The following is a 16392-nucleotide window of genomic DNA, read 5'->3' as shown; positions in this document are numbered from 1 at the left end:
AAAAAATTAAATAAAAATAAGTCGACACTATTTTTTTGTCTTTAAAAATAAAATCAACGCCAATTTCTTTTAAAAATTTAACAATTGTTTGACAAATTAGCGAAATCTTAGTCAAAAATTCCCGAAAATGTGTATTTCACTGCTCGTTTCTTAAATCTTTTAGCAGTGAATGCGGTGAATTGCGGTAAATTAAATTTTAGCCCAGTTCTCTGCATTCTTACAAAAAAATTCCATAAAAGGGTTCGAACCTCTCACCTCCTGCATGCCTTCAACTTTTTTTCCACTGCGCCAATTGTCTCGTACTTCTCTAATAGTTCTTGTGAATTTAAATCCGATTCAAAAAACGTTGAAAAACATAAGCGGTTAATTTTTGAAAGAGATGCGCTGAATTTTTTTTCCGCATTCACAACAATCACCGCATTTTTCACAAAAATGCACCCAAAAACCTCGATCCGGGTTTTGAATGCTTTTGCAGAACAATATTGATTGCGACATGTTGACAACAAAAAAGTTGGTTTGAATAAAACTCCTAACTCTCAATTCAAGAGATATTGAATATTTAAATTTTATTATTGATTGAACTTAATTATTTGAGGAGACTTGAATTTAAGGGCCTAAGTCTAACTGTATTATCACCAGAAGCTGAAACCGTGCTTGAACTTGTAAAATAGATTTTGTACATCAACAAGTTATACTTTTTGGTAGTTTTTTAGTTTTGTATGATTGTGACTACTACTGAACAACAAAAATTTTGTAAAAACTTTGCATTTTGAAAAAAAACCCAATAAAAATTTATTTCGCATTGAATTCTTGCTGTTGGCTATTTATTTGTATTAAACTTCGTCCGTCAACAGACCCAATTTTATACATAACTATTAATCTATCGTATTTGCTGGCTACGTTATCTTTTTCTAACTTGAAATGCAAGAAAAACCCAAAGTGAAAAAAAACTTTGCTCTGCTGCAATGAAACAATTGAGCGATGAGAGCTTAGAGTTTTAAAAAAATAAGAGTTGTTTCTTAAAAAATAAGTGGAACAAAAAAACAATTAAAAAAGTATATCTATTTGTTAGTTTCTCCTTATTTTGCTGTCCAGTTTATTAGATAAAAAACAGTTACAATTCAGCAATATATGTTCAACTACTGTTAAAAATTTTTAAGAAAGAACAAGAAAGCTCGCCTGTTCTGTGCGTGGCACAGAATTTTCCCACATTGGCTTTCAAAACGTTTGTTTCAGCACCATACCTCGTTTTCACCAGGTTTTTACAATAAAGAGCTAAAGTTAGTTTGCTGAACATTGAAAACAAAACAGGGGAAAAATTTAAATTCCAGTTTTCAGAGGAACTAACAAATCCGGAGTAATCTTCAATTACGAAACATTCAGTTGCATTTAAATTACGATAAATATTTTTAGAAGAGATTTTATAGAGCCTGTCGTAACTAAACACGGAATTTTCAAGTTTGATTTATTTTGCACTATTGACGAGTTTGATTGAGCTTGATCAGTCTTTTGAGAAATTGAAGATTTTGTACAATTCAAAAGTCAAATCGAAAATTTTTGATTCCAAAATAACTATTTTTTTCATACTCTCTAATATTCTCAAAAAAACGTTTTGGTAAACAGCATTGAAAATGTGACTGTAGAAGTTAAAAAAATCAATAATGCTTTCATGTTTTACCATAATAATCGAAAACGAACCCAAAACTTATCAAGAAAACCGCGGCTCCACCTTACGTCCATTCAGTGAGAACATTCTTATTTCATGCTTTTCGTAACCGTAATGTTCTGTTTTATATTAGTGAAAAATACAGAAATTGGAACAATTTTTGTTGAGTTGTCATAAATATTGTCGCAATTCCTCCCCCGTTTTCCTGGGAACATCTCGTGTGTTTTGGTAAACGGTGTTTCGGTAAAACGAAACAATTAAATAGCACGTAGACATCAACATGAATATATTTAGGCAGTTGTATAATCAAGCGGCAAAGACAGATGAAAAAAATCATACTTTTTGAAAATATAAAACCTTAGCAGGACAGGTCCTGGAGTACAATTCATGAAAAAAACAAATAATGTGCAATTTTGGCTAAATGAATGATTTCAAGATTTTTTACGCATTTTGTTATCAATATAGCAAATGCGGTCACTAAGTTGAGAAGAACGTTATATATGGTATTTGGGAACTATCGTTTCAAAGTAATAAAACCTAATGTTAATACACAGATTGAGCTGAGAAGCATGATGACGCACCAACACCTTTGGACCAAATTGTTACAATAAAAATACTATGGAGAATTGAAAATCGGGCACAATTTAGCCAACTTGATCTTGTTTTCAAAATAGTTGGCTTCTCACTTATTCCAAAACATGCTATTTTTTTATTTGAAATATATAAAAACTAAAAAACATTTTCTTCTCAGTATTCTTCTCTACATCTTGATAGATGTTTTTGTATGCGACAACACGGAATTATTAAGATAAATTTGGTAACTTACGTAATTGTGAAGTTGAATAAAGACGCCGTTTGAGGGGGCTTCAGAAAATAGAGACGACTTTATTCTATAATTTTGGTTTTAACACTCCGAGAGCAAATTTAGTTTTAATATGAGCATCAAATTCAAAAAACTCAAACCATCAAAAAATAATCTCAATTTCGATAGAATAGTCAGCTAGGTACAAGAAATGTAAAATAAAACGATATGGTCTTACTAGAGAGCATTTCATTCTACTCTGAATGAAAATTTTGTTTTTTTAACTTTAGTTGTAACATGTGTTTCCAAAAAGATGACGTAAACTTATTAAACAGAGAGAGACGAAACAAATGAGAACGAATTGTTTTAAATTGCTTCAGTTTAATCGCTTTAATTTAAGGGTCAAAATAGCAAGATAGAGGGAAAGTGTCCGGGCAAAAATTAAAAAGAATTTTTTTTTAAAACGGTCGTTTCCAAGCAGGTAATCTCCATGTGTATAAATCAATCTGAATGCACCAAAAACCGACTCCTTCAATTACGAATTGTTGTCAATAATGATAATAAGGCAAACCACCAAAAAGGGAACATGAATAGGAGAACTACAATTATACAATATTGACAATTTTTTACAAACAATTATTTTCACATCTCAAAAAAGAATTTCAGAGCCAAAAAAAGTGATGCGCGAAGTTGAATCTTAGATTTATTGTGATCAACTGGTCACTTTCTTACAAAATTTTGAAGAAATCGGATCGCTGATAAAAATAAAAGCAGCAGTCATAGCACGACACGTCAACGAAAACACGCAAAAACTTGAAATCTCTCTTTTCTCAGAAAGAGCTGTTCCCTCTCTGACGCTTAATTCTTTTTGTGGCCTGTGCCTCAGAATGATAAGCCGTTTTGCAATCTGACTTGCTTCCTCAAATTTGACATCCATTTGACCTAAAAATCATCAAAAATAACGAAAAATTTTTAAAGAAAGACTGGAACTAAAGAAAAAATAAATTATATGAAGTTGGAACTCAATGGTAGCTGAGTGTGTAAGTGGACCCACTTCTAGCAACTGATGTTAGTTGTTATTTTACTGAAGACTTTAAATTTGTGATAAAACTTTTTTAGTGGCTTGAAAGGTGACTAAATTACCGAAAAAGTTTCTCGTATCAATTTCAACTCTCAGTGTGGTCCAAAAACGTACAAATTGCAGAAACAGTCCATCTTGAATTGTGTTAATTCAATTGTGCATGCTAGTACTAAAATAAAAGTTTCTCTCCGTTTCTCAAGTCCGATTTAAAAAATTCATTATTTTTTCTGATTTTTCAAAAACAAAATTCCCAATTTAACAATTAATAGACAGATCAAAAATGGTTTTCCTCCTGTTTATCAAAATTTTTTAAAAAAGATTGAAATGAACCCAATATTGGATGAAAAGTTAGGTTAACACAGTTGAGGGACGGGTTAAAAATTTATATAGCATGAATTTTGGGGTAAGACATTTTTTTGCTAAAAAACAAAGTTTCTTAACTTTCTCTTTCTAGTGAAGTTCTAGACGCAGATAGCTTTAAGTTGATACCACCTATGCTAACACACATCAAAAAATGTGGGAATAATAAATAGAGAAAAACTGAAAAATAAGTACGGACGAAGTCGAAGCCAAAGCAGTCAATCCGTAAATAAAAGGAAAAAGTTCGCAAGCCACGTATAAGTTAAAAATACACACCCAACGAGAAAAACAGTGTATGAAACACAAAACACGCAATAAAACAATTTCCTAACGTTTTTTGCAAACAACTCTCCCTAGGGTAATTGGAATACAACTAAACAATTCATTAAACACAATCTATATCAATAAAACTATTAAAATCAATTTATATTTATGATCCTTGTATGGCTACAAGGAAAAGTTATCATAATTAATGACCTTGTACGATAACCAGGAAAGTTAATTACCACATTTCGGATAATTTAAACTGATATCATAATTCAACTTACTTAGAGCGAAATGGGGGTAAAAATTCTGACTGTTCAAGCCTCTTTTAACAAGTTGTATGAACCTTGTATGATTACCAAGTTATCATACAAGTCACACTTTTTATAATTACCGTTGACCATATAAGACCTTGTATGATTACAGGGACTATGATGAGTAACCAGGATTATTGGAACGATGAAATTGATTTGAATTAGAAAAAAGCAATCAAATCAAGCAAAGAAATCGTTTTTGCAATCAAATCTGGATAAGGTAACAAAAAAGATACGAAATCAGGTTAAGGCGCAAAATAAAAATCTCCAGTCTTTGGGGACACAAACGAAACATCAGCAAAATTATTGCTAGCCGAATAAATATTTTCCTGGAGGGCAAAAAATGCAAAATTAGAAAAAAAATTATTCAATTTTTATTAGAATTAAATTATTTTAGCAGAGGTACCTCATTAATGAATAACTTTATTCTGAATTAAAATGATAAAGAAATATTTTTGAGCAATATTTTTATGTCCAAATTCTGTGCCTCTTCGGTTTCTATTAACTAAATGTTCCATCAAGTTTTAACTCGGTATGATGCTGACCTTCTATTGGGAGTCACAAAACAAAACTTGAGTTCTTATCTGACGAAAGTGCGTTTGTTGGTAAAAAAAGACCTATGATCAGACTTTAGGTCCACTCTACTGGATATGAAAAGAACGTAGTCGACCAATATCGGGTATTAAAAGACCATTGGTCGACTCATGAAAAGACCGTGGTCGACCACCGATATTGGGTATGGAAAGACCGTTGGTTGACTTATGAAAAGACTATGGGTGGACCCTCACATGGAGGTCGACCGTGTATTTAAGTATTTAAGGTAGGGAAGGTAGGGAAATACCCCCCCCCCCCCCCCCCCGTCAACTTTATAAGTCTTTTCATAAAGTCAGCCTCTCAACTAGGGCGTTAACCTCGGCTTCTAAATTTTGTTTTATGCCGATAATCGACTCTGATTATTAGGATTCTTTACTGCTGATCGTAAGTTGTCAATGCCGCGTTCAACGGTAATGCTGGACCGTGTTTTTAATTCATATTTGAACCCACTCTCCTCTAGTCTTTTAAAGTCTTTTCATAAGTCGAGGTATGGGTTAGGGTACTAGTAAATAAAATCCGGAGTCTTAAATGAAGAGATACTCCCAAACAGGAGTGAATGATTTTTAACAATGATGGTAATCAGAGAAGTGTTTCAGAATGCTCCCCTTTCCAGTATTTCCCATCTGGCTCTCTCGCAGGCTACAACAGCCACAAAAAGTGGAGGAGTAACTCCTTCTATGAGGACAACAACTCTCCCCCCTTTTACTCCAACTCTATGGTGGCAGTGACTACCAAGTGCTACCAGTGCAGTGACCACCCCAAAGACAGGAAGAAGTACTCCTCCTGTGCCTCTGACATCATACCCATCATACAGTGCCAATCAGAATACTGCTATGTTAGTCCTACTCCAATCTTCATTCATTTTCATTCAAATTCAATTTTCATTCAATCCAAAAGACATCTACAAAATCTTCCCCAAACGGCAAATAAAAAATCCATATTACATTTATATTAATTTTTACTTCTTATATTCCACCGGAAAGAAATGTCGGAGGTTTTAAACGTTGTTTTTGCGGATGATGCTGGTGTGTGTGTGTGTGTGCGCGCGTGTGTGTGTGTGTGTGTGTGTGTGTGTGTGTATGTGTGTGTGTGTGTGTGTGTGTGTGTGTGTGTGTGTGTGTGTGTGTGTGTGTGTGTGTGTGTGTGGTTTAGGCGCCCAGAGTTCGTCCGGCGAGCGCCACCGCGCCGTCGGGTGCCTCAGTCAGCAATTCCAGTCTGGTGTGGCATGTGCCAAAAATTTCAAGTCGATCTTTGGCCGTGGCTGGGCAATTCAGCCAGTGTTCGAGGGACATTTAAGACTTGATGCTGATGTTCATTGGACATTTAAGTTTTGATTCAAAAAAATTTCAATATCAGTATTTATTGTAAAATTAACTGTGTTTTGAGTGGTAAAATTCAATCCAAGGATTATAGAATTAAACAAGGAGGCTCGGTAATGTGCGTTTGCACAGAAAGTTCCAACCCGCTCATCCACATTTTTGGCATAATTGTCTACCAAATGAGGAGCAGATAGAAAACCTCCTAAAATTCAAACATCCATATTAATTACATCCAAAACTAATGTCCATTTAAAAAAAACATAATCACAAAGTCAAAATAGCGTCAGATAGAATTGAAACTGAGCGAAATAACTTGTAGTTTACATGTAGTAAGATAGGGGACCAGTCCAAAATACGGCTCGGTTACAGCTAGACAAAAGAACAAAAACAGCAAAGTTAATAAATTCGGCTATATTTTTAAAAACAATTTTTCTTCTGAGCAATGAAAACCATTAGATATCAACTCAAGTTATCTAAATTTTCTAATATCAACGTTGCCTATTTAGGAGGGTATTAAGACCTGTCTTTAATCAATTTTCTTTGCAGTTACAAAAACAACAACAATTAGAGACTAGACAAAAATTCAACTGAAACATGTAAGAAAATGCTGTTGAAGCCGTTACACCACATTCTTTAAATATGTTTGGCGCCGCCTTCTGCGAAATCCAATAATGTTGTATGTGACCTTGCAATAATGAGACTCTGTAAAAAGTTGACAAGAAAGCGAAAAGAGCCGTGAAATTAAGAATTAATTCCTTGTTTTTCGAAAACAGTTATTCTCAAAGTCATGAAAGCCATTCGCTACAAAAAAATAAATGAATAGTTTCGGTTTTTTTGTTCAAAGGAAGCCCTTGTGACCTTGGATGCCCTTTATTCAGAATATGTCTTGCAAATACAAAAAGAACGTCAAACATAGACAACAATCAAAAACTAATGTTTTTTTGCGAAAAACCCGTGTCGCAGCCAGTAAAGTGATAGCGAATTCTTTAAAAACTTACAGCTCTTTTGACGCCAATAATGGTAAATAAGATCTATACTTAACGAGACTAAATAACGAAAAAAAGACAAAAAAAAACGAAAATGCGAAGTTGAAAATGTTTTTTTTTCTTATATTGTTTTTAATGTCATGAGAGCCATCAGCTATCTACCCAAATCAGAATATAGGGACATCTAATCTTACTCCAAAAGCCACTGAGACCTTTCGTTCACCAGGAAATTTCATACGAGCAAACGACAATTTGAAAATGACAGTTAAAGACAAAAGTTGAAAAAAAAAACTCAATTAAATTCTTCGAGAAAGTGGTGTAAAAGCAGTAACTCTGGTTAGCCATAAACCATGACTTAACTCATGAAACCTCGATAAAGATTAATTTTTAACTCATTAGAAAGAAAAAGCATTCTGTCGTTGCTGACACTAAGCTAAAAGTTGGCCAAATTAGGAGAAAAGTAATGGCAAAGTTCAAAAGCCATTGTTTTTTTAAAAATCAAATAATTTCAAAAGTCAAACCGACCACAAACTTTCGAAAAAAAATGGAGATTTAATTCAGAAATGCTTAGGAAGCAACTTCGACCTATCACAAGAGAGCTTTGAACTGAATTGTTCTGTTCTTCAATTGACATAAAAAAGAACGTTTTTTTAAAGACGGACTGACTAAAATCCTGTTACTTTATGATTAAAACAATCCAATATAGCCTTGCTACTTCTGCTTGTCCGATCAGAACGCTTAATTGATTCAAATCTTATAGATATAGATAAGTTGTTATTAAAGATCAAAAATAAATGCAGCGTTTTTGATAACCATCGAGAACCATTTAGCAAAAAACGGCAAAATTTTAACTCCAGAGCACTCTCAATGGAAGTAGATGTAGGATTAGTTCCCTTTGCGTTTACAAAGATTGTGTTAGTGGTCTCTGGGTGAGTATTTTTTGGCAAATTTAACCAAAGTGGACCATAGAAACTTATCTCATGCAATTTTTGATGAGTAAGGCTGAATTTTGAAATATTTAGCTAAAATTTAAGCCAAAAAATTAAATGAAAACAGTCAACGATTCTTTTTCGTCTTTGAAAATCAAATCAACAACACTATGTTTAACAGTTTTACCATATTTTGGCAAAATTGACTAATGTTTTAGGCAAAAGTTCCAGAAAAAGTGAATAAAAATAAAGCAAATCAGTTTCAACAATCACAAAAATTTAAACCTCGATAACTCGCACTTACTCCGGAATTACAAACCTCGGAATTACAATATTTATGAAAAAATCTTAATTTGAAGAAAAATTACAGTAAAAGTGAACAAAATCAAGCCAAATATCCCGTGTTCACACAAAACTTCAGTCCTCGATAACTCGAAAAAAATCGAAAATTCAAAGAAATCTTTTTACTTCCATATTCTACGCTGGACGGGCTTTGTAATGATACCACTCATAACTCTCTACGATGAACATATCGATGAACATATCGTCAAAAATTACTGAACAACTTGAAAAAAACCATTTGAGTATATATAATCCAAAGAGTATTGTACGAAGCTGGAGAACAACTTTTCGAAGAAATGGATTAATTGCTTCGTATGAGTTGCGCCTAAAGCTGCTATGACCATTATCACAAGGGGACAATTGGTAACGAGAAAGCTGGCAGACTCCGAGGTGAGGGGGTAGCGGTGACTAACTTCCAGAGGGCATTAACAACCCATAACAACTGCTGTTCACCTACATCTCAAACTCAATATTCTACCACTGTATCAAATTGTTCCAGTATCAATCACTTCACCAATTTGTAAAGCATAAAAGTGTCATCGTGCACAAAAGCACCACGCCAAAAAGAGAATCTATAATGTATGAATTTTTTTTCTTCTAAAATTGCAGGGATCTTTTCCGTCGTGGCTTAAATATAACACTAAAATGTTGTTTATCGTTGCTATTGTCTATATACAAGGGTCAATGCCTTCAAACTTATTAGCCCTCTGGGACAACATTTTCATTACTTTAATAAAGGGAAAGGAACTATCCAGGTTAAGGTCTCAGACACAAGCCACCTCTGATCAGACTATGTCCAGACTTTGGTCTCTGATCAGACTGCGCCAAACCGAAAGGACCTCTGGTCAGACTTGTTCAACCCATGGAATAGTGCGACCTTAGTGCTACCGTTACCACCTCTGATCAGACAAAGCCAGCCCGGGCCGAGGTGTCAACGCTAAAAAACGCAAAATTAAGTAAGATTGGCGTTGAATGCGTTGAATTTTGGCGTAGATCTTACATATTAAGCGTTGAATTGAGCGCTGATCTTACATAAATTCAACGCATTCAAAGCTAATCTTACATAACTTTGCGTTGAAATTTGGCGTAGATCTTACATATTTAGCGTTGAATTTTAGCGTTGATCTTACATATTTAGCGTTAAATTTAGCGTTGATCTTACATAATTTCGACACATTCAACGCTAATCTTACATAATTTTGCGTTGAACTTTGGCGTAGATCTTACATATTTAGCGTTGAATTTAGCGTTGATCTTACATAAATTCAACGCATTCAACGCTAATTTTACATAATTTTGCGTTGAATTTTGGGGTAGATCTTACATATTTAGCGTTGAATCTTACCGTTGATCTTACATAAATTCAACGCATTCAACGCGAATCTTAGATATTTTTGCGTTGATTTTCGGCGTAGATCTTACATATTTTAGTGCTCTTTTATAGTGCAAAATCCATTTCAGACCATTTTACGATTTCAGAACTTTTTCAAGTTTTTTTTTCAAAAAATCAGTTTTTTTCACTGTTTCGAACCCTATGCTGCAAAGTTGAGAAACATGTGGTCAGAAAACAATCATTTTTAGTGCTCTTTTATAGTGCAAAATCCAATTCAGACCATGTTTCAATTTTTTTCGAAAAATTAAATTTTTTTACTGTTTCGACCCCTATACTGCACAAGTGAGAAAAATGAAGTCAGCAAAAAATAACCTTTGAGTGCTCTCTTACGGTGCAAAAACCATTTCAGACCATTTTAAGAATTCAATTTTTTTTCATAACTTTTAAAAAAAATTTAAATTTTTCCCAGTACGCCTCACATGGTAAATGCGTTGAATATGTTAAGTTAAATACTACGCAAAGTCAACGTAAAATAGGTAATATCTACGCTAAATTCAACGCAAAATATGTAAGATGTACGCTTTATAATAATTGCGGCTCTTAAGGAAACCAAGGTACTATGGCACAATGGTAGAAGAGGCGACAAGCAAACAGGAGGTCAGCAGTTCGAGTCACATACGCAACTAGAGGTTAATAATTCAAATGGACGCTTTGATTTTTTGTAAGATCAACGCTGAATTCAACGCAAAAATATGTAAGATCTACGCTAAATTCAAAGCTAATTATGCAAGATCTACGCTAAATTCAACGCTAAATATGTAAAATCAGCGGCAACTTTTCTTACATAATATTGCGTTGAATGCGTTGAATTTTTGTCTCCAAATTCAACGCATTCAACGCAAAATTATGTAAGAAAATTGCGGTGAATTTTCCGACTTGTCAACGCTAGTTGCCGCTGATCTTACATAATTTTGGCCAAATTCCTCGGCCCGGGAGACAAAGCGTCCTCTGATCAAACGTTCGTGTGAACAAGTTTCTCTTACAACTTTTTGGATTCCAAATTTTTTGTGCGACTTTAGTGCAACCAACGCTCCCTCTGATCAGACCATCTTTAGACTTTGTTCTCTGATCATACCATTCCTCAAAACCTGCCAAACTCACTTGTAAGTTGTATAAAATATGCAGTTCGATCTTAAACACACAATTAAATTTGGATAAGATAATAGATCTTGCTAAGGTGAAGACAAAACTAACTGATATTTGAGACAACAGTGGTAAGAAAACTCCAGTCAAATGAAAATGGTCAGTTTATGCTCTGTGATTAGATTTTGGGGCAACTCATGTGCACATTTTGTTCCTTGATCAGACTTTCGTGCAACCCTTGTCCAAAATTTTGTGCAATCATTGGCCAGATTATGTCAAGACTTTTGTCTCTGATCGGACATTCGCTAGACCTTTATCCAGATTATTGTGCAATTATTTATCCAGATTATTGTTTCATCATTAAAGGAAACGGATTTAAATTTCAAACACTTCCGTGGTTTCAATTGTACTTGTCCATTTACATTAAAATAGGATCCCCAAACATCAGTAGGTTTGCATCCTCCAAAAATTGTATTCTCCTTTTTTACCAATTTGACAATACTTTCGGTAGCTACCCAATATAAACTCCCAGCTTGTCCGAACTTTAGTGCAATCATTGGCCAGATTATTTCAAGACTTTGGTCTCTGATCGGACATTCGCTAGACCTTTATCCAGATTATTGTGCAATTATTTATCCAGATTATTGTTTCATCATTAAAGGAAACGGATTTAAATTTCAAACACTTCCGTGGTTTCAATTGTATTTGTCCATTTACATGAAAATAGGATCCCCAAACATCAGTAGGTTTGCACCCTCCAAAATTTGTATTTTCCTTTTTTTACCAATTTGACTTTACTTTCGGTAGCTACCCAATATAAACTCCCAGCTTGTCCGAAGTTTTGTGCAATCATTGGCCAGGTTATGTCGAGACTTTGGTCTCTGATCGGACATTCGCTAGACCTTTATCCAGATTATTGTGCAATTATTTATCAAAATTATTGTTTCATCATTAAAGGAAACGGATTTAAATTTCAAAAACTTCCGTGGTTTCAATTGTACTTGTCCATTTACATGAAAATAGGATCCCCAAACATCAGTAGGTTTGCACCCTCCTACTGATGTGGATAAAGGTCTAGCAATAATTTGGATAAAGGTCTAGCGAATGTCCGATCAGAGACCAAAGTCTCGACATAACCTGGCCAATGATTGCACAAAAGTTCGGACAAGCTGGGAGTTTATATTGGGTAGCTACCGAAAGTAAAGTCAAATTGGTAAAAAAAGGAAAATACAATTTTTGGAGGTTGCAAACCTACTGATGTTTGGGGATCCTATTTGCATGTAAATGGACTCGTACGATTGAAACTACGGATGTGATTGAAATTTTGTTTGTTTTTTTGCCAGTTTTTTGTTTTGAAATATTGCTCTGGTTGTATAAGTAAACCCACCGGAATTGGTTCGCAAAGCACTTCAGTTCTCAGAATAGTTCTTTCAAAAATATGCAGATTTAGATAAATGCATAACAATTTTAGTGTAGCAGGTCATTTTGTAACGTCAATTTTACATAAAAGCAGGAGAGCCATGTTTAGTCTCAATTTTACATAAATGCAGGAGAGCCATGTTTACCTCTAAAACACCATATTTTTTGTCAAATTTTTACGACAATTAGGAAAACCCCTCAAAGGGACCAATTTTCACTTCTTAATAGAGCAAACAAGATAATTTTTCAAAAAATTGATTATTGCACAATAATTTTATGAACGCACGAAAGTCTGATCATGAACGCACGAAAGTCTGTTGATCGCATGAAAGGGTTGACACAAACGCGCAAAAGTATGGTCAGCGCACGTAGATCTGGTGAACGCACGAAAGTCTGGAAATGAAATCATGAAAGTCTCGTGAACAAACGAAAATATGGACATGAACGCACAAAAGCCTGATCATGAACGCACGAAAGTCTGTTAAGCGCACTAAAGTCTGGATAAAAGCGCGCGAAATTATGGTGAGCGCACGAAGATCTGGTGAGCGCACGAAAATTTGGACATGAACGCCTGAAACTCTGGTGAACACACGAAAGTCTGGACATTAACGCACGAAAATCTGGTGAACGCACAAAAGTCTGCTGAACGCACGACGATCTGGTGCACGCACGAAAGTCTGGTGAAGGCATGAAAGTCTGGACTTGAGCGCAGGAAAGTCTGATCATGAACGCACGAAAGTCAGTTGAACACACGAATGTCTGGATATAAACGTACAATTGAATCCACGGATGTGATTGAAATTTAAATCCGTTTCCCTTAATGATGAAACATGAGAGCCAGTTTTTTTGTTTTGAAATACTGCTCTGGTTGTATAAGTAAACCCACCGGAATTGGTTCGCAAAGCACTTCAGTTCTCAGAATTGTTCTTTCAAAAATATGTAGATTTAGATAAAAATATGCAGGATCCTATTTTCATGTAGATGGACTCGTACAATTGAATCCACGGATGTGATTGAAATTTAAATCCGTTTCCCTTAAGGATGAAATATGAGAGCTAGTTTTTTTGTTTTTTAAATATTGCTCTGGTTGTATAAGTAAACCACCGGAATTGGTTCGCAAAGCACTTCAGTTCTCAGAATAGTACTTTCAAAAATATGCAGATTTAGATAAATGCATAACAATTTTAGTGTAGCAGGTCATTTTGCAACGTCAATTTTACATAAAAGCATGAGAGCCATGTTTAGTCTCCCAAAAACAAGAAAAAAAATATTTAGTCTCCAAATTCGTAGAATTTACCTCTAAAACACCATATTTTTTGTCAAATTTTTACGTCAATTAGGAAAACCCCTCAAAAGGACCAATTTTCACTTCTTAATAGAGCAAACAAGCTAATTTTTCAAAAAATTGATTATTGCACAAAAATTTGATGAACGCACGAAAGTCTGATCATGAACGCACGAAAGTCTGTTGATCGCATGAAAGGGTTGACATAAACGCGCAAAAGTATGGTGAGCGCACGTCGATCTGGTGAACGCACGAAAGTATGGAAATGAACTCATGAAAGTCTCGTGAACAAACGAAAATCTGGACATGAACGCACGAAAGCCTGATCATGAACGCACGAAAGTCTGTTAAGCGCACTAAAGTCTGGATATAAGCGCGCGAAATTCTGGTGAGCGCCCGAAGATCTGGTGAACACACGAAAGTCTGGACATTAACGCACGAAAATCTGGTGAACGCACAAAAGTATGCTGAACGCACGACGATCTGGTGCACGCACGAAAGTCTGGTGAAGGCATGAAAGTCTGGACATGAGCGCACGAAAGTCTGATCATGAACGCACGAAAGTCTGTTGAACACACGAATGTCTGGTTATAAACGCGCGAAAATCTGATGAACGCACGAAAGTCTGGACATGAACGCACGAAAATCTGATCATGAACGCGCGAAAGTCTGTTGAACGCATGAAAGTCTGGACATGAACGCACGAAAGTCTGATCATGAACGCACGAAAGTCTGTTGAACACACGAATGTCTGGATATAAACGCGCGAAATTCTGGTGAGCGCACGAAGGTCTGGTGAACGCACGAAAGTCTGGACATGAACGCATGGAACTCTGGTGAACACACGAAAATCTGGACATAAACGCATGAAAATCTGGTGAACGCACAAAAGTCTGGTGAACGCACGAAAGGCTGGACATAAACGCAAGAGAGTTTGGTGAAATCACGAAAGTCTGGACATGGACACTTTCCGTCTGGGACGGTCTGGACAGGCAATTTCTGTCCGGGACGGTGTGGACATACCGCCTTTACGTCTGGGACCTCAACCTGGGAATATCTTAAATAGAGTTTGTAATCTTTTTAGCAACAGCTGGCGTGATATAATATACTCTATAATGACTTGATGTGTTTTTTGCGAAATACAATTATCTGGGCGAACTGAGAATATTTATGTCTCTTGTTTCTCAAAATGTGCGCAAATTTAGGATAGAAATGGGTGTTGATAATACAAAACAGACTAATTCGGAGTAATTTTCAATTTTGATTGAAGAGAGCTCAAATACTAGAAAAAATCTAAAGGAAAAAACGAAGTTAACCAAAAGTTAGCGGTAAATAGTACGATTTTGTCTTAAACACCAGTTGCAGATGAATAAACATCTGTCATTTTTTATTCTAAGCTCAACAAAAAAGAAACAAGTTTACATAATAGCTACAAAATAGCTGCGCAGCTGCCTGCAATGATGAAAGGTAAATGCAGCGTACTATGAACCAAACAAAAAAGTAACTATTTATTCTGTCTTTTATTTTTCAACTCAAAAGTATTGTTAGATACTTCGGACTTTTTGAAAAGGTTTATCAGAAAAAATTGATTCCAACTCTTATTTTATACCTTTTGGGTTTTGCATCTTAAAAATTTATTGAACTACAAAGACTGAATTGAAGAACTCTTTATTCCTTCTTTGAAATAGAAAATTTACTCATTCAGATCAAAAGCTGTTCATTATGATCATTTATTGTTTCCTTTTGATCATGAATTATGTCACACGTTAAAACCATCATATAAAAACACCATCACAAAGCCATCAAAACCAAAAAGTCATAAAACTGTTTCTCTGTCAAAATAAGCTGTTATAGTCCATGCAATCCGCCAACAAATTCCTCCTCAGAAGTCCAGGCAGCATTTTGACTGGATCTGTCGAATCATGTGTAATTTTGAACAGTCGTTCCGACCAAGAATGCCATTGTACAGAATGTGTAAAAATTCAATTAACGGTCATATTCTACCTAACGGACAGATCGTGATAAGAGTGTAGGTAGTTAGATGAAGTGTTGTTGTTTGAGACTTTGCGGGCAGTGGAAACAGGGAGAGAGCTGAGGGAGTGTGGCAATCTGAAGGTGAAGGACATTGACCTCATTGAGAGGGATGATGGGCGACCAGTGGGGGAAATACTGTCCGGAGTTCTGGACGGAGTACCATCCAGTAAGTAGATTCAACCACAAAATAGAGGATAATCAAACACACACGTTCAGTTTCTAAAATATGCGTGGTATCATTTAGGTATTACAATTTTGAACGCACCACACCCCCTTATATGTAATAGGTCTCTCGTTAACGGTAGAAAATGTGTCGAACCATCAAAACAGTTTGTGGTTGAAATTTTTGAGGCCTTATTAACCCATACAAATTAGACAAGAAGTGTTTACTTGCGGCAGTTTTTAGGTTTTCGGGAAGGCCATCGGTCAAATTTACAAAATTTGCGAGCTTAATCCCTGATCAATATATTTTGATTATCTTCATCACCAGACAAATCCTGCTGACCAGGGTTCAGCAATAT

General features: G+C 35.2%; 1 protein-coding gene across 3 annotated transcripts in view; it reads left to right on the top strand.

Moving 5' to 3' along the window:
* LOC142335243 (uncharacterized) overlaps window positions 1-16392 on the top strand; it is a 39092-nt gene that overhangs the window by 14558 nt on the left and 8142 nt on the right. For all 3 annotated transcript variants that reach the window (XM_075383659.1, XM_075383661.1, XM_075383660.1), the window contains 2 exons: window positions 5678-5916; window positions 15899-16037. In XM_075383659.1, coding sequence (XP_075239774.1) covers window positions 5678-5916; window positions 15899-16037 — 378 coding nt within the window. The remainder of the gene's footprint in view (window positions 1-5677; window positions 5917-15898; window positions 16038-16392) is intronic.

The sequence above is a fragment of the Convolutriloba macropyga genome, chromosome 2 (assembly GCF_964194025.1).
Source record: "Convolutriloba macropyga chromosome 2, txConMacr16.3, whole genome shotgun sequence".
Lineage (NCBI taxonomy): Eukaryota > Metazoa > Xenacoelomorpha > Acoela > Convolutidae > Convolutriloba > Convolutriloba macropyga.
This window is presented reverse-complemented; position numbering and strand designations above follow the sequence as displayed.